Source organism: Vulpes lagopus, chromosome 18 (genome assembly GCF_018345385.1).
Source record: "Vulpes lagopus strain Blue_001 chromosome 18, ASM1834538v1, whole genome shotgun sequence".
Lineage (NCBI taxonomy): Eukaryota > Metazoa > Chordata > Mammalia > Carnivora > Canidae > Vulpes > Vulpes lagopus.
The window spans coordinates 1,140,194-1,167,047 of record NC_054841.1 but is presented as its reverse complement, the minus strand read 5'-3'; the positions used below and the strand labels follow the sequence as shown (position 1 = coordinate 1,167,047).

The 26,854-nt window shown below is 68.8% G+C and overlaps 1 protein-coding gene across 15 annotated transcripts; it reads left to right on the top strand.

Moving 5' to 3' along the window:
• The first annotated feature begins 2,066 nt into the window (after positions 1–2,066).
• Positions 2,067–22,658, top strand: SLCO4A1 (solute carrier organic anion transporter family member 4A1). Of its 15 annotated transcripts, XM_041733330.1 has the most exons (13): positions 4,732–5,040; positions 5,562–5,714; positions 11,653–12,521; positions 13,461–13,551; positions 14,114–14,235; positions 14,603–14,714; positions 17,266–17,420; positions 18,684–18,879; positions 19,305–19,470; positions 19,563–19,735; positions 19,938–20,002; positions 20,233–20,381; positions 21,675–22,658. In XM_041733330.1, the coding sequence occupies exons 1-13, from the start codon at positions 5,021–5,023 to the stop codon at positions 21,837–21,839; spliced, it is 2,436 nt and encodes an 811-aa protein (XP_041589264.1). In that variant the 5' UTR covers positions 4,732–5,020; the 3' UTR covers positions 21,840–22,658. The 15 variants fall into 15 exon arrangements, 12 of the variants coding, with proteins under 12 accessions (XP_041589268.1, XP_041589270.1, XP_041589264.1 ...); XM_041733334.1 differs by lacking the exons at positions 4,732–5,040; positions 5,562–5,714 and adding an exon at positions 2,067–2,545; XM_041733336.1 differs by lacking the exons at positions 4,732–5,040; positions 5,562–5,714 and adding an exon at positions 3,632–3,674.
• The last annotated feature ends 4,196 nt before the right edge of the window (positions 22,659–26,854 follow it).

Here is a 26,854-nt window from a genome sequence, read left to right as displayed (position 1 = left end):
CCGGGCTCCACCTTTGTCCACCCAGAACCCAGTCTCTGTGACCAAATCTCTGAGCAGTGGCCCGTTAGTTGGCGGCTTCTACAAAGAACACGGTGCCTCTTCCGTCCGCCTGTGGAGTACCCAGGGTGCTTCCAGGTTGGCCACTAACTTGTCCCAAGACCTGGATCAGGTTTCTCTTTCTCTTCACTTGGCTTCTGATCCTAGGAGGAGAGGTGCTCCCCGCGCCGTGAGATGTGCATAAAGGCAGCAGACGTCGGCGGAGAGCGGGGTGGGTGAGCAGAAGCCTGCACCCTTCAGGGCTTTGGGATGCCTCCCGAGATGAGATCAGAGAAGGATGATTGACCATAAACACGTACCTGGCCCGTTCTGAGTCTCCTGGAGCTGCCCTGACACGCCGCAGTGCGTCCCCCACAGGACCACAGCGCAGCCGGGACTTGGATTCTCTCTTTTCCTTTTAATTATTTCCTCTCCAGACAAAACCCCGCCAGGATAGACGTTATTGAGTTCAGAATGTTCCAGGGCACTTTATCAGGCTGCCCCCGTTCTCAGAGGCTGCTGTGCTCCGGGGGTGACCTCTAGCCGGCCTCCTCCCTGCCTCTCCTAATCCCTCCACCGCAGGACCAAGGGCAGGGTGGCCTGAGGACAGCAGGCCACAGCCCGGCCCACGGCGCTGCCGCCAGGAGTCCGGCCGGCACCATCATCCCTGGGGGCCCCGTCCCCAGGCCCCACCCCGTCCGGGCCCGGCTGGGGTCTCGGGCACACAGGTGCTCCCTGGGGTCTCCCAAGGTGCCGCCGAGACACCCGGGTGAGCTTTTGAGAACGGAAGGCCTGCGTTTTGCATTAATATGCCTGAAATGCTTGCTCCTGATTTACCTTTCAAATTGTGCCTCTGAATGAGTCCCGTGGGAGGATCCCCGAGGGGGAGCCCTGCGGTCCCACATGACGCTCAGTTTGGTGGGGCCGAGCCCTGAGCCCAGGGTCCTCGGGGGCCAGCGCTTCCCTGAGATGAGAGGGTGCTGCCGCCCGGGCGAGGGGTGGAGACAGCACCCAAGGAACCTGCCAACAGCCTGAGTCGCCGCGGGAGCCGGTTCTGTCCTCCCTCCTCCTCCCACCTGCCCTCGGGTCCAGGAGAGGTCTCCTCAGGGACAGCCCATCCCCAGCCCGTGTGACCTGGGGAGCAGCTGGACGGCGCTTTCCGACGCTAACCCCCTCGCCACAAGGATGAGGATTCACCTTTTTAAAAGGAAACGGTCCTGTTTAAGTAAAATACGTGAATTATTCGAAGGAAAAACATGGTGTATGACGGTGTCAGGGCCGTAACCCCAAGTGAAGTCCGGGTACAGTACATCCAGCGCGCTGCTGGCGGTTGAAAGGCCTGTGCGCTTCGCCATCAGAGCTCCGGGCAGCGCCGCAAACGCCTCCCTGGCGGGGAGCTCACCACCTACCCGGGGCATCTCCAGGCAGCTGCGGGGAATGCTCCCAGCGGGCTCCACGCGGAGCCTCCTCCTCCAGGCAGGCCAGGGAGGCCTCCTGCTAGTTCCTCCTACTCGGACCGAACTTTTTTTTTTTTTTTTTCAAATTTTTATTTATTTATGATAGGGACACAGTGAGAGAGAGAGAGGCAGAGACACAGGCAGAGGGAGAAGCAGGCTCCATGCACCGGGAGCCTGACGTGGGACTCGATCCCGGGTCTCCAGGATCGCGCCCTGGGCCAAAGGCAGGTGCCAAACCGCTGCACCACCCAGTGATCCCTCGGACCGAACTTCTGCCCCTGGGAACGCGCGTGGTTGTCTCCTCCCTTCCTCAGCGCTGCCCGGAGTGGCGGCCGATCCGCCAGGAGCAGCCAGACCGTGCCCCCGTTTCCAGGTGTGGACGGATGCGTGGAGGCAAGGACGAAACCGGGGGCCAGAAGCCAAGCCCCTGAAGGCAGAACATTTCATAAATAACCGTTCAGAGGTGCATGTGTCCCCGAGCCCAGCACCGCCGCTCCCCGCCCGCAGGAAGAGGTCAGCCCCCACCCCCTCTGCGGTCCACGGCCTCGCTCTCAGCGGCCCGGGGTCAGGCCTTCCTCGCTAACCCCGCGGACTTCAGGCTTTAACCACACACACAGTTGACTTTTGTGGATTTTTTTCTTTCTTTATTTTGAGAGCAAGCGAGCACGCATGAGCAGAGCAGGCTGGAGGGGCAGAGAGAGGGAACAGGAACCCTAAGCAGGGGCCCCGACTCCGGGCTCCGTCTCATGACCCTGAGATGATAATCTTGAGCCGAAATCAAGAGTCAGTAGCTTAACTGACTGAACCACCCAGGCGACCCGACTTCTCTTTAAGTTAATTCATTTTGTGGAAACTACAAGGAAAAATTGTGGGGTGTCCAGGTGGTGCACTGTTACTGTATTAACTCAGCAACCCCTGGGAGCTCCTGTCTGCGGCCCGACCCATCCCCTGCTTCATCCCACCTTCTGGTTTCAGGGACACTGAGGAAGTGTCATCGCCCCGGTTCACAGATGAGCTAACCAGACCTGGAGAGATGAGGCAATGCGGTGGAGGTTGGTGGGAGAGCACCGTGGGACTCCTGCGGGGCGCTGAGGCCGCGTGCTGGGTGCTGGGTGCTGGGTGCTGGGTGGGGGCGTCACTCTCGCTGGTGCCTACAGTTTGGCTGCGGTGCCTGGTGCCTATGGTGCTGGTGCTGGTGCCCACGGCAGGAAGGGGATCAGCCCAGCGGGAGGGCTGGGGGGGCGGATTCCCCGAGCCAGGGTGAGCCCTCCCAGGGCAGCCCCCGGCCCCCAGCCCCACCCCGGCCCCACCGGCCCTGGCGGCCTTTCTGAAGGGTGAGGGCTGGGCTGGGCGGGAAGCTCACTTCCTCTCGGGCCCTGCGCACCCGCACCGGGGCCCTCACACCGGCAGCTTCACTTCTGAGTCAGACCCAGTCGCCAGGGGGCCTGGGGACGCCGCCGCGCACATGGCGGCTTCGGGCTGCAGCTCGGGGCGCCGCGGAGGGACCCGCCACCCAAGGGCGCGAGAGCCGGGGACCCCCCAGCGCCGCCCGCGCCCCCCTGCGCCCGCCCCGCGCGCCTCCTCCCGTCTCCCCTGCGCCCCCCACGTGTGCCCACGCGCCCCCCAGCACCCCCCCGCCGCGCCCCCTGCGCCCCCCCGCGCCTCCCTCGCCTCGCCCCGCGCCCCCCCGCCCCTCCCCGCGCGTCCCCCCCGCCCCCCCCGCGCGTCCCCCCCCGCCTCTCCCCCTGCGCCCCCCCGCCGCGCCCCCCACGTGTGCCCACGCGCCCCCCAGCGCCCTCCCAGCGCCCCCCCGCCGCGCCCCCTGCGCCCCCCCGCGCTTCCCTCGCCTCGCCCCGCGCCCCCCCGCCCCCCCCCGCGCGCCCCCCCTGCCTCTCCCCCTGCGCCCCCCCGCCGCGCCCCCCACGTGTGCCCACGCGCCCCCCCGCCCCTCCCCGCGCGTCCCCCCCCGCCCCTCCCCGCGCGCCCCCGCCGCGCGCTCCGCAGCTGTCAGCTCAGGGGGCGGGCCCGGGGCGCGGGGAGGGGCCGAGCCGGCGCGGCGCCCCCATTGGCCGGGAGGGCGGGGCCGGCGGGGCCGGGGCCGGGCGGGGCGAGGGGATGAATGGAGCGGGAGCGGGGGCGGCCTCCAGAGCGCGGAGCGCGGCGCGGGCCGGTGTCTGGACGGTGAGTGGCGCGGGGCCGGTCCGCTGACGTCAGGAGCGCGGCAGGTGCCCGCGGACGCCGGGCTGGGCCGCGGCGCGAGGTGGCGCCGGCGGGGCCGGGCACGGGCAGGGGCACGGGCGGTGCGCCCCGCGGCCCGGCTGCCCCGGGAAACGCGAGGCGAGTGCGCGCCGCTGCCCGCTGCCCCGGCGGGAGGCCTCGGAGGAGGCGAGAGGGCAGGGAGGGAGGGACCGAGGCAGGGAGGGAGGCAGGGACGGAGGCAGGGAGGGAGGCAGGGATGGAGGGAGGGAGGCAGGGAGGCAGGGATGGAGGGAAGGAGGCAGGGAGGGAAGGAGGCAGGGAGGGAGGGAGGCAGGGAGGGCGCGGCAGGTGCCGGGCGCGCACGCAGGCGCAGGCCCGCGGATCGGGGCAGGACGGACGCGCCTCCCCGGGGCGCAGAGAGGCGGCGGGGCCTCCACCTCCACCTCCACCTCCACCTCCACCTGCGGCTGCGGCGGGCCCGGGAAGGGATGGCGAAGCGCACAAGTTTCTTGGGCGGCTGAGCTTTGTGGCGCCAGCTGCGCCGCAGGCACCTCGGGGGCGGGGGCGGGGGCGGGGGCGGGGGCGGGGGTGGCTGCGCCGGCGGGTCCCCAGCCCCGGCCACGCGGGCGGCACCGTCCCAGCGGCAGCGCGGGCACCGGCTCGGGGCGGCGGCCGGAGCGGGCGAGGGGAGGACGGGAACCCGGATGCGCACCGGGGCCTGCGCGGCCTTCCTCGGAGGACGGGAGGCGGCGGAGGCCCGAGCGGGGCAGGGGCAGGCGCAGGGGCAGGCGCAGGGGCAGGGGCAGGGGCAGGGGCGGGCGCGCTCGCTGGGGCGCGTGGGCGGCTGAGCCGGCGGGGCCCGGTGCCCGGGGAGGCGCGGGGGAGCCCCGGTACTTTTCCAGCCGGAGGGGCCAGCTCAGCTCCGCGTGGCCGCCGCCCCTCCCGCCGCCTGCTGGGCCCCGGGTGCCTTCGTCGCACCGGAACCGGCTGCCCCGGGCTGGGACCCCGCGCCCAGCACAGACCGCGCTGGCGGGTGGAGCCGGGGAGAGGAAGCCTCTGGTTTCCGCAGGTCTGCGTGTGACCCGGGGCCAGTGCGCTGGCGGGAGGAGCTGCCCGAGCACCCAGAAGGCGCTCAGGGCGCCAACAGCGTCCCAGGAGGCCTGGCAACGGCGGCAGGTGGCTGCTGTCACTCCCATTTTACGGTTGAGCAGACTTGCCCACGGGGCCCAGCCTGTCCACGGTGGGGAGGTCGCTCTCCAGCTTCGGGGGACTCCATTCGTCTTCCAGCTCTGTCCCCGGCGGGGAGGACACAACCCCGGGAGCCAGGCATGGCACAGGGCCCCAACAGGTGGGCCCGCCGCAGAGGGGCCCAGAACCGTTCGCAGGGGGAGCCAAGGCCGGCGGGAGGCAGGGAGGGGGCCTCTCAGGGAGCGCCCACAGCCGGCTCTCCCAGGTGCCGCGCAGGGGGAGGACGGGTCTGCTTTCCTGCTGGGCAGGGCTGGCGGCCACTACCCGGGAATTTTTTATGGGGCTACTTCCCTCCTGGGTGGCTCTGACCTAATCTGCCCTGGGTGTGGCCCCTCACCTCAACCAGGTCCCTGGGCAGGTCCCAACCAAGTCCTTCCCACCACCGTGGTCAGGTGGCTGGGTGCTGGGAGGTTAGGGACGATGGCCTAGGGGATGGAGGTCTTGGGGCGGCGCTCCTGTCCTTGTCAGAGCCCCTGATTCTGGCTGACTCCGCGCAGAGCCTGGCTCCCTGGGCTCCAGTGGACCCTTGCCTTGATAAGCCATGGCTGCGGCTCCAGCGCTGGGTCTCTGTCTGGCTTCCAGACGATCTAGAAGTCTCCATGAATGTTGATCCATTTCCAGGTCAGCGCTGCTGAGCCGGTGTCGGTTCACAGCCCTGCGGACTCGTGCTTACCGTGGCGGTTTTGGTGCTCAGGACCTCCCCGTGGGTCGTGGGCAGGTAGCGGAACAGAGCCTGGTATCGCGGTCAGAAGGGATGGGCAGCTGGCCCCGCAGGTACCCGGGGGACTCGCCCCACCATACTTCTGCTTTCTCCGGTGTGGACAGAGGCCGCAGAAATAGTCCCTCCTGGGCCACGTGGCCTCCTGTTCTCAGGCGTGGCAAAGAGCCCATTGTCTGCTTTCGGAAGGGGATAGACAATAATCCTCAGAACCTCTCAGCTGCTTTTGTTTGGGGACATTGAGCTGCTTGTCTGGCCCCGGCGTGCTGCTGGTGTGTGGGAGCCCGCTTCGGGGCAGGACCCAGTGTCCCCCGTGGCAGGTAACGGTCAGGCCTGCCAAGACCCCGCCCTGTGAGCCCGAAGGAAGCACCAGCTCCAGTCTCTGGTGACCAGGGCTCTTGTGTGTGGGTGGACCCTGGGTCCTGTGAGCAGGGGAAGGAACCGGCCTGTGGGGCCCCGGGTCACCTCCCCTGCTTGGCTGGTCAGGGGGACCCTTTCTGCTGCAGGCCCTTAGCTGCTCACCGTGTGGCCAGGCGAGGCCCACTGAGGACCAAGCCCGGGGTCCGGAGAGTCACAGGCTCCTGGGCTGCAGGGCTTCCAAGGCGTCCTCTGCACCCAGTGGGACCGCCCTTCGTCACTGGTGTTTTCTCCAGGAAGCTTTGGGGGAACCTGAGATGTTGGTCCTTGGCCCAGTGCCTTTTAGGGTTTGGGACAGGCAGGCTGAGTGGCACCCCATTCCCACCGCAGGCTTCCATGCGGCCCGTGCATTTTGTCACAGTGATCTACGTCTCAGCAGCTCTGGGCCTGGTGTGTGGATCCATGGGCCGAAGAGGCCACCTGGACGGGGCTGAGCCCAGTGCCCTGGCGCCTCCAGACCCTACGAGGGCCCTTCTGCGGGTCTTCATTCCCATGAGCCCCAAGTGCCCAGAGGCCGGGGTCCTTCACCTCGGGGCTCACTCTCTCCTCCCTACGATGTCACACTTCTGTTGAAGTGGAGACACAGAGACAAAGAGTGGCCCACCACCGGCCCGGGGCGGGAACGCCCGCCAGGCTGCAAGACAGCCTCTCTCCGTCCCCTCCGTGGATCAAACCTCACGGGTTGGGAAGACGAATAAACTTGTACCGGCCTCTCTGGCTCAGCCTGCCCTCCCACACGTCTGCCTGCTGTGGACACAAGGTGGGGAGCAGGGAGTCCATGCAGGGCACCCCTGAAGGGACAGGTCCTCCGGCTGTCTCTGACAGTCCTTCATTGTTGGCCTCCGTGCAGAGTGGCCGGCTCCCTTCCCCCTCACCTGGGCATGGTCATCACGTATGCAAATTTGGGCAGGTCGGGCACTGCTGTGGCCACCCCCGTTCTGCCGCCCAGGGTCTGCTCTATAAATAGCTTTGAGTCTCGTCTTCCACAAGTGAAAGCTCCCTCCGCTCTCTCCGGCAGAGGAGGAAACACCAGGACGGACGTAGGAGGCGAGAGAAAAGAGCTGCCTGAAAGACTTCCATGGGTCACGGGGGCGAGGACCGGGGTGACGGGGAGGGCCCAGGGTGAGGACCCGCGGCCAGGAGCCAGGCAGGGGTGCCACACAGGGTGGCACGTGTCACAGTGGCATGGCTGTGGCTGTCAACCTCAGAGCCACCAGGTGCAGGGAGAAGGGAGCGTAGAGGAAGTAGAAATGAAACCTGTACATGTCCCCAGCGAGCAGGGTCCAGGTTGGAGCTGCGAGAGCCCCTGCCCCTAACTTGGAAGGGCGCCGGTCGCCCCACGCTGGCCTCCCTGCGGCCGTGGGCTGGGCCCGAGCCGGCCTGTCCCCGGGAGCCTGGCAGAGGAGGACCAGGGCTCGGCGCTAGGCTGACGGCACGGCTCGGGGTGAGCCGTGGCCCTGCTGCCTGCTGCGTTGGCAGGCAGCCTCCACGTGTGCACTGAGCTGCGCCCAGGACCCTGCGCCAGCACATAAGGAATAAGCGAGCTGAGGAGGGCTCGCGAGGACTGACCCTGTCGCAGCCCGGTGTTGACGCCAGGGCCCAGGGGAGGGCCACCCACGGGGCCGCTGGCTCCTCACGCTGCAGTTGGTGGGGTGTGGCGGGGGGGGGGACGAGCCACTGGGACCTGGATTTCTTGCAGCCTCGTGGCTCAGACTGGGAGAGGTGCGGCTGACGGCCGGGCCAGTAGGGGACCCGAGGTGTCCTCCTGAGTGAGCTGCACGAGGGCACACACGCACGCACGCGCACACACGCCCTTGCCCCTCCCACGGCAGCCCCAGGTGCAGAGCTCCCACATTATCCTGGCTGCTAATCCTGGGCACCTAATCCCCAGGGTTTCCTCTCCCCGCGGCAACAGGTGGGGGCCCCAGCTGTGGTGGGGAGGCTCCGGGGACCAAGGACAGGCCTGGAGGCTGGGATAAGGGCTCCCCGGGAAGCAGCAGCAGGACGATCCGTCTGCTTCTCTCAGGTCCGGAGAGCCATTCAGGGCCTCCCCAGCACAGCTCGCGGCCCCAGCTGTTCCCCGACGAGGCGCAGGCAGCAGCACAGCGGAGAGGGGGCAGCCCGGCCTTGAGCAGGTGCCCCGGGGCCCCCCACAGCGTCCCCAGGCTGCTCCCATCCTGGGGGCTTCCTCCTGTGCAGCACTGTCTGGGGCTCGCCTGGCTGGCGTCCCCCGGGAGCCCTGCCCCCCATCCGCGGGCAGCCCCGCCTCCTGAGCCTGGGATCTCGGGAGCTCACTGAGTGTGTGCTGAGGGCTCGGCCAATACCGGGCCCACGGGACGGAGGTTGGTGCCGGGGGCGCCCTGAGCCCCCCGGGGCCTCTACAGCCAGGCCCGCTCTGTGCACCGCGCCTCTGCCATCTGCGCCGCTCTGCTCTGCGGGCGGGGACAGCTGGCTCCTAGCAGTCGTCCCCAGGTGCAGGGGCTGTGGCTCCTCCCGGAGAGGACAGGGTCCTGGAGGGCCCCGGGCCCCACAGCCCCTCACTCCTCCCAAGCAGCCGGCGTTGGCGCTGAACTACCCGCCGATCAGTCAGGATGCTCGGAGAACCAGCCGGTAGGGGGTACGCGTGCGGACGTCTGTGTTGTTTGCGTATGTACGTGTTGTACGTATAAGCTTACGTAGAGACAGATACACACGTACGAAGATTCCTCATGAGAAACTTGGCCCGTGCAGTTATGGAGCTCGGCGAGTCCCCAGAAGCGCAGCCAGCCAGCGGGGAAGTCAGGAGAGGTGAAGGTGTGGCCGGCAGGGCGGCCTCCAGAGCCAGGCATGACGACCGGGTCAGAGGTAGCCACGCAGGACAAGTTCAGGGAAGGGCCAACCCTTTTGGGCTATTCAGTCCTTCAACTGATCAGACGAGGCCCACCGGCACTGAGTCTACCCATTAGAATACTGATTTGTCCTAGAAACACCGCTGCAGACACACCTGGCACCTCATGGCCCCCCAAAGTGACAGGTGGTGTCCACCATCACGCTGCTCTGGGCCCGAGGCAGTAGCTCTGGGCCTGGCTGTGGGCAGGGGGCTGCGGGGAGGAGGGGAGTCACCAGGAGTGAGATGCCCTGGGGGTCTTAGGTGAGGCTGCCCGGGGACCCCACCTGGAGCCCCCTGGGGGTGGGGGGCGGCCTCTCCTGCCCCTCGCCTGCCTCCGCTGTCCCACATGCTCGGGTCCTCTGCCATCCACCGCGTTGCCCCAGATCTGTGGTCAGGCCTCACGGCAGCTGGAAGGTAAACACTCATTTTGTCCAGACCCAAGCCCAGCGGACAGAGGGAGGCTCCTGGGTACAGCCCGCAGGCTCCAGGAGGAAGAGTTCCCAGCCCGGCTGCGAGACCCGGTCCCCGGAGGGCCAAGTCCCCCGCGCGCAGTGTGCCGCAGGGTCCTCCAGCCCCCCCACCTGCCCCCCGGCTTGCTGCGGGCCCCCGGGACACAAACAAGGGGCAGCGGCCCCAGAGCCACGGCCCGGCCTTAATGTGGGTCAGCGACACTCCCTGGGCCCCGGCAGGGAGGGCAGCCGTGACGTCCCCGTCCCCTGGCTGACCGCTCGGGTGTCAGCGCTGCCCACGTCGGAGGCAGATCCTGGAAGGAAACTGCCCGTGAGTGAGCCGGGGCACAGCCCGACTCCAGCAGCATTGCCCAGGGGAGCTGATGGCCCAGGCACCAGGCCAGCAGCTCGGTGCCCGTTGGGCCTGCGCCTCACTGTGCACGGTGGGCTCGGCCACTCCGGCCACACTGCGGTCGTGCCGGGTTGCGGGCTCTCCTGAGGGACGGGTCCCGCGGCCTTTGTGGTGAGATGGCAGCGTGTGCTTGGAATTCAGACCAAGCGTCGGCACGACCACCTGTGCATCGACGTGCAGCGCAGCGTCTGGCACGCCACACGCGTATCGGTGCCCAGGTCGAGCCGGGCCAGATCCGGGTGCAAACTCAGAAACATCCTTAGGAAGTTCCACGAGACTCAGGACCATCCTGGTGGCTGGAGACGCCCGGTGTCGCGGATCCTAGGCTCACGGGGCCCCGGCCGCCGGCCTGTGGGTGGAGGGGACGGTTCCAGGCGCCGGGAGGGCCAGCCTCCCCGTCTGATCCAGAGCCTCCGTACGGGCAAGAGCCTTCCAGAGGGCACAGGCAAACTGGGGCAGAACTGGGGCAGGGGTAGGAAAAGTTTGCAGGGGCTCAGTCACGGCGCGCTGACCTGCCTGGGCGATGAGGCAGGGCGGGAGCGCGTGTGCCCCAGGCTCCGGGTGGGAGCCCCCGGAGGAGGCCGCCGGCCGCCCGAAGGCTGAGTGCTGCCACTCGATTCTCCTGTGCCCGTGGCAGCCACCAGTGCATCATCTGGCTGACACCCCAGACTGGATTCCCAATTTGCTAATTTAAATGATGTGATGTGTATGATTTGGCTTGAGCTTTATGTGCTCATGTCCAAGATCCACAGCTGTTCAGGTAACACTTGGCCACGGACTTGGAGCTGCTCGTTGCTGTTCTCTTGCGGCTTTTCTTTTTTTCAGGTTTTGTTTATTTATTCATGAGAGACCCAGAGAGAGGCAGAGACACAGGCAGAGGGAGAAGCAGGCTCCCTGCAGGGAGCCCCGTGTGAGACTCAATCCTGGGACCCCGGGGCCACACCCTGAGCTGAAGGCAGACACTCCACCGCTGGGCCCCCCAGGCATCCCCCTCTCGTGGCTTTTGATTTCCAAGGGGAGAACTTGTCGTTGTGGCCATCCCTAGCTGTCCTGCTGCCTCCTGAGCCCTGCGAGGACCCGGTCCCCATCCCTGCCCCTGCGTGTCCTACCGAGCGGGGCCCAGAAGTGTGGAGGGCGCAGGCGTCTGAGGGTGCCCGGGGTGTTGGTCACTTACCGGGGATGCCGGCCCCTGAAGGTTCCCGAGGGCCCGATGCAGACCGTCCATCGCCCCTGCACTGCCCTTTCTCACGGCAGGTGGGGTCCTGGGAGCCTGGACATGCGGGGTTACCTGACCCACTGGGGTCGGGGGGAGTGAGGGCCCAGGTGGAGCATGGGAACAGGGTGGGCTGGGGTTGAGCGGACAGAAGGGGAGCGCTGGGGCCTCTTCTCACTAGCTCGCCCACCTGCCACCCACCGTGTCCCATCGGGACATTCTGAAAACCGCCACAGGGCAAGCCGGGTGGGTGCTGGTGACCCTCGAGTGGGGGCGTGCCCTGCCTCTACTGCCCCCACCATTGCACGTGCCCGCCGGGTGTGAGCTTCCCGCGGAGCTGAGGCTGCACGGGGTGGAGGCCGCGTGCACGCTCGGAGCTCCCTCCAGGATCCCAGAGCACAGCTCAGGCCGGCGGAGTGGAGGCCGCGGGGCGGGGGCCAGGCGATCCAGGGCCCCGCGGGGCCCCCACGTGGCCTTGTTCGGGTGCGCGGGTCTGGCGTGGACCCCAGCAGACCGGGGAGCGGGCCGCAGGGCCATGGCGGCCCCACGGGACCAGGCACGGGGGCGTCGGGGCGCAGATGTCAGTGCGTTCGACGGCCCAGGTCGGCCTTCTAACCGGAAGCTCTCCTCACAGAACGAGCCCGCTGCTGGAGTTGTGCTCGGCGGGTTCCGAAGCCGCCCCCCGCGCCCCCCGGACGGAGATGCCGCAGCGCTGCGCGGGGGACAAGGCCGCGGTCTCCCTGCCGCCCCTGGTCTTCCGGAGCCCGCCCTCGGCCGCGGTCACGGATGCCCCCGGCAGGCGGGCGTCCCCCGGCTCGGCCCTGAGCCCGGGCGCCCCGGGGTCCGCGGCCCTCAGCCCCCTGGACCCGTGCAGCCAGCCGCTGTGCCGGCCGCAGGCGGAGAAGCGCGCCCGGGCGGCCCCCGACGTGCACTACGTGGCGGCCGGGCCGCAGGGCGCGGCGTGTGGCTGGCGGGCCTTCGCGCCCGGGTGGCTGCAGGCCTTCAACACGCCGCGGGGCTTCCTGCTGTTCCTGTGCGCCGCCGCCTTCCTGCAGGGCATGACGGTGAACGGCTTCATCAACACCGTCATCACGTCCATCGAGCGCCGCTACGACCTGCACAGCTACCAGAGCGGCCTCATCGCCAGCTCCTACGACGTGGCCGCCTGCCTGTGCCTCACCTTCGTCAGCTACTTCGGCGGCAACGGACACAAGCCCCGCTGGCTGGGCTGGGGCGTGCTGGTCATGGGCGCCGGCTCGCTGGTGTTCGCCCTGCCCCACTTCACCGCGGGCGCCTACGACGTGCAGGCGGCCGACGGCGTCGGGACGTGCGGGGCCAACCGCAGCGTGGCGTGCGGGGACGGCGCCTCGGGCCTGTCGGGCTACCGGCTGGTCTTCATGCTGGGCCAGTTCCTGCACGGCGTGGGCGCCACGCCGCTCTACACGCTGGGGGTCACCTACCTGGACGAGAACGTCAAGTCCAGCTACTCTCCTGTCTACATCGGTGAGCGGGGCGGCGGGCGCGGGGCGGCGCGGGGCGGGCACGGGGCCCCTCACGTGCATCTGCCCATGGCCGGCCGCGTGTGTGGCCACTCGTGGGGTAGCCGGTGAGCGCTGGCCTTCGGGCCACCCGGGGCGGCTGGTGCCCGGGTCAGCCTGGCCCTCCCTGCGGCCCTGCCTGCAGGCGCTGGGTGCGAGCCTCCCGCTCCCACTGAGACACCCACGGGCGTGGGCGGCAACATGTCTGGGTTTCAACCTGGTGCCCCCACCCCCACGTCCCTCCTGCCCGGCCAGGCGTCCCCAGGGGTGACACCGGCCGGTGCTCTGGGCCCGGCTGCACCTGCCAGCCGCCTGCAGCCCCCGCGTTTCCGCCTCGGGCCCAGTCCCTGTAAGTCCCGGCGGTGCCGACCCAGGGTCGCTCCAGGAGGGGCTGGGGGTGATGCTGTGCGGAGGCGTCCAATCCCGTCATCCCACCATCCCGCCAAGCGACGCCCTCAGGAGCTCGGCTCTCTTGAAGGAGAGAGTCCCCCCCCCCCCCACTACAGTTGGCTTTGATGGAAAAAACATGAAATCATTTTAGAAAGTTAATGGGGGGGGCGGGGGAGGAGGGGGCGCCTGGGTGCTCGGCCGTTGAGTGTCCGACCCTTGCCCTCAGCTCAGGTCCCGATCTCAGGGGCCTGCGTTCAAGCCCCGCGTTGGGCTCCACCCTGGGCGTGGCGCCTGCTTTAACAAGTAAAATCAATAAAAAATAAGAAACGATAAGGGGTTGGCAGCGGCCGGATCCGGGACGCAGCGGACGCTGCACAGATGGAAACCCCGGGCCAAAGGGCCCGTGCGCCGGGGCAGAGGGCGCGGGTGCCGAGGGCTCCCCCGGGGGGCCGTGGGGCTCCGGCGTCAGCGGCTGCGAGCCCCGGGGCCCCTCAGCAGCGCCGCTTCCCCGCAGCCACCTTCTACACGGCGGCCATCCTCGGGCCCGCCGCCGGCTACCTCATCGGGGGCGCCCTGCTGAACGTTTACACGGACGTCGGCAGCCGGTGAGTGTGCAGGGCCGCCGGCCCCTCGGGGACCCCGTGTGCTCAGGGACGACGCCGGCTGCTCCGGGGCCCGGGGTCCGGGGGTCCGGGGGTCCAGGGAGGGGTCCCTGATCGCTGCGGGGGGCGGGCACCAGCCGGGCGTCCTCAGTTCAGCCCAGTCCCCGCGGACTCCCCGGAGTCGGCGCAGACCCCGCAGGCTAAGGCCCAGCCCCGGAGGCCCCCTTCAGACGGCAGCCCCAGGCGCGGGGCCCGCTTCGGTCCAGCTGCACATCCGTGGCGCCCGCGGCCTCGGGCGTGAGAAGCCTCCAGAACGGCTCACGGCCCCGGGAAGGCGCTGTGCGCGCTGGACACCAGTTCACTAAACAGCTTAGGAGGCAGGAGCCGCCAGAGGGACGGGCCGCCGAGGGCGAGGGGGGAGGGCGCGGGCGTCCGCGCTGTGCGGGGCCACCCCAGCCGCCCGCCCAGAAGCCCCCAACGCCCCCGGTAAGGTGCCCACGGAGCAGCGGCGTGGACGCCCGGACACGCGTGGACGGGATGCTGACCGCAGGCCCCTCTCCCACAGGACGGAGCTGACCACCGAGAGCCCGCTGTGGGTCGGCGCCTGGTGGGTGGGCTTCCTGGGCGCGGGGGCTGCTGCCTTCCTCACCGCCATCCCCATCCTCGGCTACCCCCGCCAGCTGCCAGGTGGGTGCGTCAGCCCCTTCCTAGGGCTGCTGGGGACCCTGGGACAGTCTGGGGCCTTCACCTCCTGGGCGGGGCCTGCAGGGCCTGTGCTGCCCACCCCGGGCACCCTCCACCCCCGCGGCGCCTCCCCCTACGGGCTCAGAGCGGGGCCCATGGCAGCCTGAGCATCTGCCCCCTCTGAGCCCTTCCTCCCCCCGGTCCCAGCGTGTGTCCCTGGCTCTCTCCAGCTGGTCGCCGCTCACCGTGCTGCATCCCCACCACACCTGGCCCCGCGCCCTCCATCCCGGGACCGGCCCAGACCTGGGGGCGGGCAGGGGCCTGAAGCAGAGCCCTTGGTCCCCGCTCTCACCGACACGTGTCCTTCCAGGCTCCCAACGCTACGTGGTCATGAGAGTGTCTGAAACACACCAGCTGAAGGACAGCGGTCCCACGGCCGCCAGCAACCCCGACTTCGGGAAAACCATCAGAGACCTGCCTCTGTAAGGACCTCACGGGGGGTGGTGTGGGCCTCTTGCCCGTGTCTATGTGTCCCGAAGACCCTTAGGGGGGCCCCACGCACGCTGGATCTCGACCCCAACCTAGGAGAGTCCATGTGACCCCTCCAGGGCCGCATGGTGAGCGCACAGCCCCTCAACCTCCCTCATGACCCAGTGCAGGGCAGGTCTCGGCCCCAAAACTCGACCTAAGAGACCAAGGAGCAGCAGCCAGAGGCCTCTGGTCCCGATGGAGGGCCCGGGCCCCAGCTCCTCACTCCCCCCTGTCCTCTGACCGGGTCATCAAGCGCCACCTGCCTGTGCCCTGGGGGCTCCAGGCTCGTGCCCTCTCTCTGTCTCGAGGCTCTGAGGACGCTGGGGGAGCGGGACTGACCCCAGCCCTCTGCCCTCTGCCCTGCACTGGCCCCTCTCCGGGGCTCCCCTGATCCTCCCTGTGTGTGACTGGCCTGGCTTTGTGGTCTTCACACGCCATCAGGATGAAAGGCCCCTGGCCTGCTCTGCTCTCGGAGCTCCTGGGGGCCCAGCACCCTCTCCACGGACCAGGCATTCCAGGGGGGCGGTCGCAGGGATGGGGAGGGAGGCCCCTGGACAGGCGCCTGCCTGAGTCCTCAGCCTCGCTGAGCTGCCACCTGTCCCTCCAGCCCTCTGGGACCCGAGCCCGGGAATGGCCGTGTCTGATGGGCCTCGTGGGGCCGGGGGCCGGTGGTGGCTGGAATGAGTCCCCGTGCCTGCCTTCGCCGGAGGGAGGGAGAAGGGCCTCCAGGGAGGCCCCTGTGCCTCCCACCGTCCACTGCTTTGCTTCTGCTGTCATGCTACGGGCGGAGGGTGGGTGGCCCCCTGCTTCCACGTCCCGGGAGACCTCTCAGGAGCTGCCCCCAAGGCAGGCCGGGCTGGCCCGGGGCCTCACCAGCCGGGGTGCAGGAGCCTCTGTCTGGGGGCAGCTCGCCCGGTCTCCCGACACCGCGGTGGAGCCCCCGGTGGAGCAGGCCCTCGGGTTCCCTGCACACAGCGCCAGCGACCCAGCCCGTGGGCAGCCCCAAGGTCCCTCCTGGCCGCCCACCCGAGCGTCCCGGCGCAAAGGCTAGGTAGGGCTGCACCGCACGTCCCTTCTTTCCAAAGTCCAGTTGCTCGCCGGCCTGTGCCTCCAAAGGAAGAGCATTTGAGGCTCAAGGTGTTTGCAGCCGCCGTGACAGGGCTGCGAGATGTGGCCGGTGCTCTCCGGGCTGGCGTGGGGACGGCCGGCGGTGCTCGTGGACGCTGGGTCTCCGGGGGGCGGGGGGCTCCCGAGGACAGGCCTGGGCACCTGCTCCGGTTGTAGAGCAGCTCCGAGCTGTACACTCGGGACTGAAAGCACAGGAGGCCGGGTCGGAGCCGCCCAACGGCCGCCGGGCCGTGGCCACTTACGTCCAGGACCTGCTTTTCCTTAGGCGCCGGAGAGTGAGGGTCTGTCCCGCCGCGACCTGGGGCTCCCGGCCACATCGCCCCCGAGGCCGGGGGCCAGCAGACACCTCCGTGCTCTAGTCCAGGCACCTGCTGTCCGGCGGCTAGAGGGCTGGGGACGGCTCGGGGAGTCGGGACGTGCAGGCACTAGAGCTCCCGGGCAGGGTGACCGGCTGCCCCACAAAGACGGAGCGTCTTTACTCCCGGACCCCCCCACCCTTGGCTGCGATCTTTGTGTGTTTCCCACTCTGGGCTCCGCTTCCTTCACCAGCCCCGTGAGGACAGTGTGTTCTGTGCCCCTCGTGACATTTAAGGGGCAGGTGGGGTCACATGTGTGATCACAGGCTCTAGCCCTGCTCGGCCTGAACCCCTAACGGGATCCTGGGTCCCATTGAGCTGGAGCGAGTGGCCCCCAAAGAACTTGGGCTCATCCCGAGGGCAGGCAAGGTGGGTCCGGGGCTAGTGACCGGCCAGGCTCAGTGGGGACATGGAGGACGGCAGCCAGGGCCCATGTCCGACCCTCACAGTGAGGCCGGAGGCCAAGGGTCCCCTGGGCTGTGCAGGGTCGCACTCCCGGTCCTCCCAGGACCTCCACGGGGACCCCGGCAGCAGCCCCCCAAGTATGCAGCAGAGCAACTGGGGAGCCAGCCACGCCCACCCCGAGGCTCCTTGGAGGCCCCTCTGTGTCCCCTCGAGGGCTGGCTGAGAAGGGACCCCCCCCCATTCATCCCCCGTCCGCAGGGCCTGGCCAGTCCTGGACTTGGGGACAGCCACCTCCCGGGCCCCCGGCCCCTGGCTCGGGCCGCCCACCCGTCCTCACAGCTGACCCCGCGGTGACCGAACAGTGCACGGTCATTGAGGGTGTCCCCGCGCTGGAGGGGGCGGCCCTGGGAGGGCTCCTCCCTGCGTTTCCGGCTTTCTTCCCCGGAGCCCAGCCTCACGCCCTGTCCTCACGTCCCTGGGACAGATGTGGGGTGACCACAGCGGAACGGGGGCTGTGCACCCGGGAGGGGGGGCCGTGGCCTCGGGGACGGGGCTTCCGCTCAGCCCGGCGCACCCCCCTGAGCCTCCGTCTCTCTCTGGCCTCCGCGTGCAGCTCCATCTGGCTCCTCCTGAGGAACCCCACCTTCATCCTGCTGTGCCTGGCCGGAGCCACCGAGGCCACGCTCATCGCCGGCATGTCTACCTTCGGCCCCAAGTTCCTGGAGGCCCAGTTCAGCCTGAGCGCCTCGGAGGCTGCCACCTTGTTTGGTGAGAAAACTCTCTGGATAGGGGGGGTCCTCTGACCTTAGGGCTCCCGGCCGTGTGGTCCTGCGGGGGGGCTCGGGAGTGGGCACGGGGCCACCTGATGTGGCCACAGGGACGCGATGGCCCCTTCCCCGGAGCTGGGGACACTGGCCACGGGCTGTCCGGCTCTCGGCCGACGCCTCCTGGTGGGAGGGTGGGGCGGGCTCAGCTCACGTGTGCCACCCGCGCACCCACAGGCCTGGCTGTCCTCACCCCTGGCCTGTTGCAGGAAGGGCTGGGGCCCCCCAGCTCCGGACCCTCAGGCTCGGCCATGCCCGTGAGCCAGGTGTCTGGGGTCCCAGGATTCCATGGCACCATGAGGTGGGTGTCCCCGGGCTGTGCCTGGGGCGGGCTGGCCCTCAGGAGAATGAGGGGCCCTCCTGAGACCCCCCACCACTGTCCAGGGGCAGCCGCGGCCTTGCTGAGCACCCGCTGGGCAGAGGGGCCGATGCCAGGCACTGGGTCCGGCCCCACGGGGGTGGATCCTGGCTGGAAGGGGCGACGCCACGTGTGGAAGGTGGGCGCATCTGGGCAGCACGAGGGCCATGCAGCTGCACCCCAGCCCTCAGGGCTCTGTTCCCAATACGGGGCTTCAGCGTTCGATTCGGGACCCTGTTCCCTGTTACCTGACACCCCAGACACCCCTCCTCACCTGCCTCTCAGGTGACCTCACACGCCCAGGCCTCCGTCTACAGCTGCCTCCCCTTCCCTGGGCGGCCCCCTCTCCTGTGCTGACAGCCCCCTAAGAACAGCTGCATCCTCCAGGGTCCCCCATGTTCACCCCAGGGGTGTAAGTGGTCCACGCCAGAGCTGGCCTGGGTCATTGCTGGAGAGATGGGCCCACCGAGCCCCCACTGCCATCTGCCCCCCGCTCGGGGACGGCCTGGGAGCCCCGGGCCAACGAATCCCTCCTTCATGTGAAATGGCAGTGGTCCCTGCTTTCCCCAAATGTGGCTCACAGTTGGGCTCAGGTGTCCTGGAGGCCCCCCCAGCAGGCAGGCCGGGGGCCCTGACTTTTCCTCCCGTCTCGCCCGGCCCCTGCGTCCCCTGGACTGAGCCCCCGCCCCCACCGTCCAGCGCCTGACAGCTCAGGTCAGAGCCAAGTGCTGCCACATGGACAGGTGGGCGGCTCCGGGCCTCAGTGTCCCCACCTGTAGAGACCCAGTGGGCACCGGCCCCCCTCCCGCAGCCCCCGGGGACCTCGCCGAGCACCTCCCTCTCCTGCAGGGTACCTGGTGGTGCCGGCGGGCGGCGGCGGAACATTTCTGGGCGGCTTCTTCGTGAACAAGTTCAAGCTCCGCGGCGCGGGCATCATCAAGCTGTGTCTGCTGTGCACCCTGACCAGCCTGCTGGCCTCCTTCGTCTTCTTCATCCACTGCCCCAACGTGCCCATGGCGGGGGTGACGGCCAGCCACAGCGGCAGGTGAGGGTCGGGTGGTGCCGGCATCGAGGGGAGACCCCGGCCCCCTGTCGGGGCACCTGTCGGAGGACGGGGAAGGTGGGAGCAGGAGCCACGGTCTGGGGTTTTCCATTTGAGTGGACAAGAGAGGAGAGCGTGTGTCTGTGCTCGCAGACGTGTGCACGCACACATGAGCCGTGCGGGGGTGCAGCCGAGCCCCGGGGGGCTGGCGCCGTGGCGGAGGGTTGGCCCCGGCACGCCTGTCGTGTCGGTGTTGGGAACCCCGGGCACACGTTGCCTGTGCAGTAACCGAGGGGAAGCGCGTGTTGCAGCTGCGGTGGGGGAGCAGGTCGGGGTGTGGTGCGCCGGGCACGAGGCTCCAGCGACCGCGTGGAGCAGATGAGGCTGGGGTCCGAGCCCGAGCCCCCCACCGCCTGTCTCCCCCGCAGCCTCCTGCCCGACGGCCACCTGGACCTGACGGCCCCCTGCAACGCCGACTGCGCCTGCCGGCCCGAGCACTACAGCCCGGTGTGCGGCTCCGACGGCCTCACCTACTACTCGCCCTGCCACGCGGGGTGCCCCGGGGCGGCCGTGCCCAGCCCGGGCGGCCAGAAGGTGAGTGGCCGCCGCCCACGTGCCGTCCGCCGCGCCCCGGGAGGGCCCCTGTCCCTTCCTCCTGTAATCAGCGCTGTTGTTGCGCCCCTCAGGTGTACCGAGACTGTAGCTGTGTCCCTCAGAATTTTTCCTCTGGTTTTGGCCATGCTACTGCAGGGAAATGCACCTCAACTTGTCAAAGAAAGCCCCTCCTTCTGGTTTTCATATTCGTTGTAATTATCTTTACATTCCTCAGCAGCATTCCTGCGCTGACGGCAACGTTACGGTAAGCCCCGGGCCTGGGTTTCGCTCTGGTCCAGAACCTTTCCTTGCAGCCCGCCGCGTGGAGCTCTGCACATCCTGCAGGGTACGTGCTTGCCCCCGGGGAGGCGGCCACGCGGCCCGGCGGCGCTCGGCTGCCGGCGTGGGGCTGTGACTTGGCCACCCTCCCCGGGCGCTGACGCCGCCGCCGCCGCCTTCCGTTTCAGGTGCGTCCGCGACCGGCAGAGATCCTTCGCGCTGGGCATCCAGTGGATCGTGGTTAGGACTCTAGGTACTGTGGCCTGTGTAGACTAGCGCAGCCGCCCAGCAGGGCTCCCAGCAGGTGTGCTCCCGGCCGCCGCGGCTTCGGGAAGGGCATCATCCCCTCGCAGCCCACTAGAGGGACCCGTGCCCGCGTCTCCGCCCCGAAGGTGGCTTTGCCTCGTTAGCACAAAGGGGGGGCCGGGCCGCGGCCCCGCGCAGCCCCCCAGTGCCCGGTGCTGACCCAGCCTCTCTCTGCAGGGGGCATCCCGGGGCCCATCGCCTTCGGCTGGGTCATTGACAGGGCGTGTCTGCTGTGGCAGGACCAGTGCGGCCAGCAGGGCTCCTGCTTCGTGTACCAGAACGCGGCCATGAGCCGGTACATGCTCATCTCCGGGCTGGCGTACAAGGTGAGGCGGCGTCACCACCCTGCGGCTTGCGGGCGGCCTGGGGCTCCGGTCAGCGGAGGCTTCGCAGAAATGGCACCCAGGTCCCCTCCTGCGCGCAGACGCTGGCGGGCCCGTCACCCCCCCCCCCCCGCCCCGGGCCAGGCGGCTCGCTGGACCCACGCGTGAGCCACGCCGTCTCCTGGCCTCACGGTGCCCAGGGCGCCGCACGCCCCTCCCCCGGCCCTGTCTCGATGAACCTCTGGGGGCGCCCGAGGCTGGCGCTGCGTGGGGGCAGCACAGCATTTACATCCTGGATTTTGCGTGATGGCGGGGAAGGGCACAGCGAGATCCCAGGGCCGGCCGGTGACAGGGTGTTGACGACCTGCTTTGGGTGGAGGCGGGCTCGGGCTCCACGTCCTGCCTCACGTTGTTCTTGAGCCCCCACCCCTCCACCCTCACGGAGGACCCCCGCCCCCTCGGAATAGCAGAAAAGTAGCCCCGGGGTGAGGAGGGCTTGGTGTGGCCCCCGCGTGGTGGGTCGGGCTCCTCCGGTCCCTCAGGCCAGTAGCCGGCGCCCGCCCACATAATGACCCCCTGGGCGGCGGCGCGCCGATGGGATCGCTGCTAAAGGCAGGGTTAGTTTTAGCAGGAGGAGCAGACAGGCTCCAAACACGTCCCATTCGGTCATTGTCCCAAAGTGGAAACTGGCTTCAGGCCCCCCGGGGAGGGGGGATGCTCCAAGGGGCACGGTGGGGGTTCCTGCTAAAACTCGGCACTTACACGGTCAAGTACACGCGTGAACGCAGAGGCCGGCATTCGTGCCCCTCCTCCTCGAGGCTGCGAGGGACCCCGCGGGAGCCCCGTGTCGCAGGGTCAGCCCCAGGCCGCTCCCCAGCCGCGCGGTGGCCTGGGTCCTCGCCCCCTCGCACCCCCCGCGTCTCTGCCTCCGCGGCCCGTGGCCGCCTCCCTGGCTGCTCTGGAAAAGCCTCCCTGCTCGCTCCTGCCCGGACACCCGGCACCAGGTCCAGGGCGATTTCATCCCAAGATCCCTAACTGAGTGACACCTGCAAACACATTTCCAGCTGCAGGTTCTGGGGGTCAGGGCTGGGACGGCTCTTCTGGGGGGACGCTGTGCAGCCGGGACAAGCCCTCCCCCCACCTGGGGCCTATCTTCACCCGCATGTGGTTTCATTCCCTCTGTGATAGTGTTGGTGTCCGCGCGAGGGGTATCCCGGAGAGATGGTGTCCTCGCCGGAGCAGGGGGTCCCCGGGACCCGGGGCCGGGCGGGCAGCGAGCTCTTCCTCTCTTCGCAGGTGCTGGGCTTCCTGTTCTTCGCCATCGCCTGCCTCCTGTACAAGCCCCCCTCGGAGTCTGCCGACGGCCTGGGCGCCTCTCTGCCCAGCCAGTCCTCGGCCTCCGACAACGCCATGGACCTCCCGGATGCCCCCTCGGCCCTCCAGCCCCACAGTGACGTCTGACGAGGCGCTTCCCGAGGACACCGATTTCTCCCCAGAAGGGCTGACCCCTCGCCGGTTGATGCCACAGTGCTGAGGACCCTCCGGGAATCTCCCACGGGGTGCTGAGGGGTCTGCGCTGGTGGTGGACGCACGTGAGTCTCAAAGGCGCCCAGGAGCGAGAACGCGAGGCGCATCCGCAGTGGGCACAGCTCCCTCGTGGTCCCCGGGGACCGGGCTGATGGTCTCTCCCGAGGAAGAGGCTCCGGACCCCTGGACACGTTAACAGCCGTGCTTCCAAGACAATCTATGCAGCCGCACCGCACTGTTAGCTCTAGAAAGTGCAAAGCCCCTGCAGGCCGAGGCCCAGGCCGAGCTCTCCGGGAGCCTGCGGGGCCGGCACACCGGGCGCCCCGACGGTCGAACCACTGGCTGAGAGGTACAAAGCCCGGCCCCCCGCGGCCTCGGGTGTGGCTCACCGCATCCTGGGGGCAGCCTGGCCCCTTCCGGGGGTTCTCCTGCGAAGCGGAGCAGCTGCGAGGCCGTCCCGGGGGGCTTGGAGCCGCCTGCCTGGGGTGTTCAGACCTGCTGTCCCCTCCTGTCCTCGGAGCTGCTGCAGGACGGGAGCCACTTGCATACGTAGATATTTATGAACCAATATTTTGCATCAACTTATTTATAGAATCTGTTTTATACCTGAGAGTGCGGTGGGCAGAGTGGCACAGTCAGCAGGCACCTGCGAATTCTGCTGGGAGGACGTCGGGACTTCCGTGGGACGTTGGTTCCCAGGTGTCCTCAGTTAAAATTACGTGTATATAAATATATTTTAATATTTAAAACGTATCTCTGTGTGATGAGTTTTGTCTCCACGAGTTTGCAGTCTGGTGGCTTTATACATCCTTCCTGTGGGGTTTTGTGAGTTTGTGTCTCAAAGCCGGTGGCGGGCTGCCTCCCCGATGAGCACTTTCTGGACAGTGAACCCACCTGGCGGGCATCTCCCGTCCCCCACTGTGACCCGAGCATCCCCTCCCTCTGGAGTCCAGCCCCCAGGAGGCGGGCCGGAGTCCTCCACCCAGGGCCCCCCTTCCTGCCACTTTCCTGAATGACCTACAGCTCAGGGTGGAGCCGGGGGCGGACACAGTAGGTAGTTCAGGAGTGTGTGCACGGGACGTGGGACAACAGGGACACCCGGCGCTCCCCGGACGTCCGAGGTGGGTGGAGCAGTGAGCACTGGGGACGATGGCCTGGCCACATCCTCCTGGCACCCAGACGTGGCCACCATCGTGCTCAGCTTCTTAGAAGAAGCAACGGTGGAAGGGAGACAAGACTGCCAGCTGGGGTTCTGAGCACCCTGGCCCCGAGTCCCCGTGATGCCACAAGCAGGGGACCTGTCACCCCAAGCCGTTGGGACACCCAGGGCAGGTGCCCCTCATTGCTCATCCCGCAGGCATGGGGCACCTCTGCCCCTTGTCCTCTGGGGACCCTCTGTGAAGGCCGAGGACTGAGGCCACAGGGTCCCTCCTCTGCTGGAATTCGGGCCCCAGGCACCAGCTCTGCCTACGACTCCGGAGCTCAGCACCCGGGCTGCAGCCCCTCCCCGCTGGGCACCAGGGAGCCCGGAGAGGCCACAAGCATGGCTGGGGTCACGGGGGAGCTTGGAGCTGGGCTGGGGTCCAAACCCCAGATGGGGCTCTCTTCCTCCCTCTCCCCACGATTCTGTGAATGTGACCTGCATGCCAGGCCCCCTCGGCTCCTGACCCGGACACTTCCACTGGCCAGGACCAGGGGGCAGGGTTAAGTGATGAGCTGGGACCACCCGGGCTCCCTGGCCCTCTGGACCCGCTCAGGACTGAGCACTTGCTCCACACCAGGCCTGGGCTGAGCGGCGGGGAGCGGGGAAGGCGCTGCCCTGGGACCCACCCTGACACCTGCCCTAGGACCCGCCATGACACCTGCCCTGGGACCCACCCTGACATCTGCCCTGGGACCTGCCCTGGGGCCTGCCCTGGGACATGCCCTGGGACTCACCCTGACACCTGCTCTGGGACCTGCCCGAGGACCTGCCCTGGGACCTGCTTGACACCTGCCCTAGGACCTGTCCTAGGACCTGTCCTGACACCTGTCCTGACACCTGCCCTGACATCTGCCCTGGGACCTGCCCTGACACCTGCCCTGACACCTGTCCTGACATCTGCCCTGGGACCTGCCCCGGGACCTGCCCTGGGACCTGCCTTGACACCTGCTCCAGGACCTGCCCTGGGACCCACTCTGGGACCCGCCCTGGGACCTGCCCTGACACTTGCCCCGGGACCTGCCCCGCAGGCTGCCCTGCCACCTGTCCTGCCACCTGCCCTGCCACCTGCCCTGGGACCTGCCTTGGGACTAGCCCTGGCACCTGCCCTGGGACCCACCCTGCCACCTGCCCTGGGACCTGCCCTGACATCTGCCCTGACATCTGCCCTGACATCTGCCCTGACACCTGCCCTGACACCTGTCCTGACATCTGCCCTGGGACCTGCCCTGGGACCTACCCCGGGACCTGCCCTGGGACCCGCCTTGACACCTGCTCCAGGACCTGCCCTGGGACCCACTCTGGGACCCGCCCTGGGACCTGCCCTGACACTTGCCCTGGGACCTGCCCTGCAGGCTGCCCTGCCACCTGTCCTGCCACCTGCCCTGCCACCTGCCCTGGGACCTGCCCTGGGACCAGCCCTGGCACCTGCCCTGGGACCCACCCTGACACCAGCCCCGGCACCTGTCCTGACACCTGTCCTGACACCTGCCCTGACATCTGCCCTGGGGCCCACCCTGGGACCCGCCCTGACACCTGCCCCGGGATCTGCCCCGAGGGCTGCCCTGAGGGCTCCCGGTAGCCAACCCAGGGCAGGAGGGCAGCAGGGCCCTGGGAGGACAGCTCAGCCAGGCGCTGGGATTCACTCTCGGGCGGTGCCTGGCCCCCTCTGGTCCCTGATGCCCTCTCCGGGCGGAGGAGGCCCAGGGACCCCAGGCACTCGGCAGAAACAGGGGCTTCCATCCTGCCTTCGTCCTTGGAAGGGGTCTGAGCGGGGTGGGTACTGCTTTCAGCTCGTGTATGTCCTTAAACAGCTTTACTGAGACCTGAGTCACCCCGTAACTCACCCACTGAAAGCCCAACTAGTGGGTTTTAGTCCATCCCGAGCCGTAGGATGCTCGCCGCGGCCAGCTAGGGCGGCCTCATCACGGCCAGGAACGCCCCCGCCCCCCCCCCCCCCGCCGCCCCCGCCCAGCTCCCGCCCCGGCAACCAAATGCACTTTCCATCCGATGCCCGCTCGGGGCATTTGCTACAGGCGGGACGACACGGGGCCTGGTGTCCCCGCCTGCCGCGAGCACTGGTGCGTCCACGCTGGAGCCCGTGTCGTCGGAGCGAGTGGCAGGCCGCTGCGCGGGGGCACCTGTGTGTCGGTCGTATTATTTGAAGAAGAAACGCCGGTCCCGGCCTCTCCCGCCACTCGCAGGCTGAAACAGTTTCGATCACTGCGACGTTGGAATCAGGATGGTGTCCTGCAGCGGGACCGGCCAAGAGCCACACTGAGGCGTTCTCGGGGGACACGGCCGCGCACACGCAGCCCCACGCTCACCGGTCCGGACAGCGGCTCCCACGCCGGTCCACGTCCGCTGACCCCGGGCCGTGAGGTCCCGGGATGGGGTCTGCGAGCTCACCACCGGGACCACGGGCCGGGCTGGCCAGGGAGGGGCGCCCCGGGGCTCGGAGCATCAAGGGGTCAAACCGCGGGGGCAGGTTGGGGGGGCAGGCAGGAGAGGCCTCCCGGGGCGGAGGTGTCTGCCACCGCCTCACAGGGGACAGAGGGAGCAGGGAGCCCGGGGGGTGAGCTGTCACCTGGCACGGGACAGGGGACAGGGCTGTGGGCTGCCGGTGAGGCCCTGGAGACCCTGCAGCAGGCAGGACGGCGAGGGCGGGCCGGCTCCACGATGGGCCTCGGTGCCCCGGCGGGCAGCGGCTTCAAGCTGGAGGGAGCCCCTCCCTGGGGCCACCCCGTCTCAGCCCCTGCCCCCTCCCGGCTGTGCGGCGGCTGCACGGAGGACGGGAGGGAGGAGTCGGGGCAGAGGGAGTGCCAGGAGGCCCCTGGAGGACCCAGTGGCTCTCTGGGGGACCCCGCAGCTCTCTGGGGCACCCCATGGTTCTCTGGGGGACCCTGTGGCTCTCCGGGGGACTCTGCAGCTCTCTGGGGGCCCCGTGGCTCTATGGGGGGCCCTGTGGCTCTCTGGGGGACCCCACCGCTCTCTAGGGCATCCCACAGATCTCTGGGGACTCCGCAGCTCTCTGGGGACCCCGCATCTCCAGCCACACTGGCCGGGGCCGGGGGCAGGGGGCTGGCTGCACGCAGCATGGGAGTGAGGACGCCTCCCTCCGGAGCCGGCAGGGCTCCTGGCTCCCAGGTCCCAAGCACCACGACCTGTCCTTCCCCAGATTCCTGACGTCCTGTCTGGGGACGGTCACCCCTCGGGGGATGGCGGGCATCTGGGGCATTACCCCGCTGCTTGGAGTGTGCGCGTGCATACGTGTGCCCGCAGGTCCTGTGCACGGCTGACCGTGCACACCTGCACACACACACTCCCCTCTAAAGCACTGTCCCCTGGATGGTCCCAGACCTGATCCTGGGGGGGCTTGCAGTGCAGGCTCTGGCACTTACAGGTGTTTCACCTTGAGCAAGTGATGTTGGCCGCGTGCCTCAGTCTCCCTTCTACTCATGGGGCCCAGACGGAGACCCGCCCCCCGCGCGAGGCCAGGGTCTGGGGACGCTCCGAGGACGCCCGGCCCCTCCATGCTGGTCACTGCAGGATCCCAGGGGCACCTCCCTGCTCTGGTGGGAGCCGCCAGCCCCCGAGGCCTGGAGGGGCGCGGCCTGAGCCGCCGTGCCTCCGGGTGATGGTTTCCTTGCGTTTCATGGGCAGCACATTAGAATCGCGAGCGTGACCGCGGACACTGGTCGTGCGTCCAACCTGCTGGGTCCGCAGCTGCGCCCGCAGCCCGTGCGTC

Excerpts from the sequence above, each read along its gene's own strand:
- SLCO4A1 (XM_041733330.1), top strand. The coding sequence starts at position 5,021 with ATGGCACAGGGCCCCAACAG. Across the intron at positions 19,471-19,562 it reads CCAGCCCGGGCGGCCAGAAG|GTGTACCGAGACTGTAGCTG; the intron begins GTGAGTGGCCGC and ends TGCGCCCCTCAG. Across the intron at positions 19,736-19,937 it reads GCGCTGACGGCAACGTTACG|GTGCGTCCGCGACCGGCAGA; the intron begins GTAAGCCCCGGG and ends CTTCCGTTTCAG.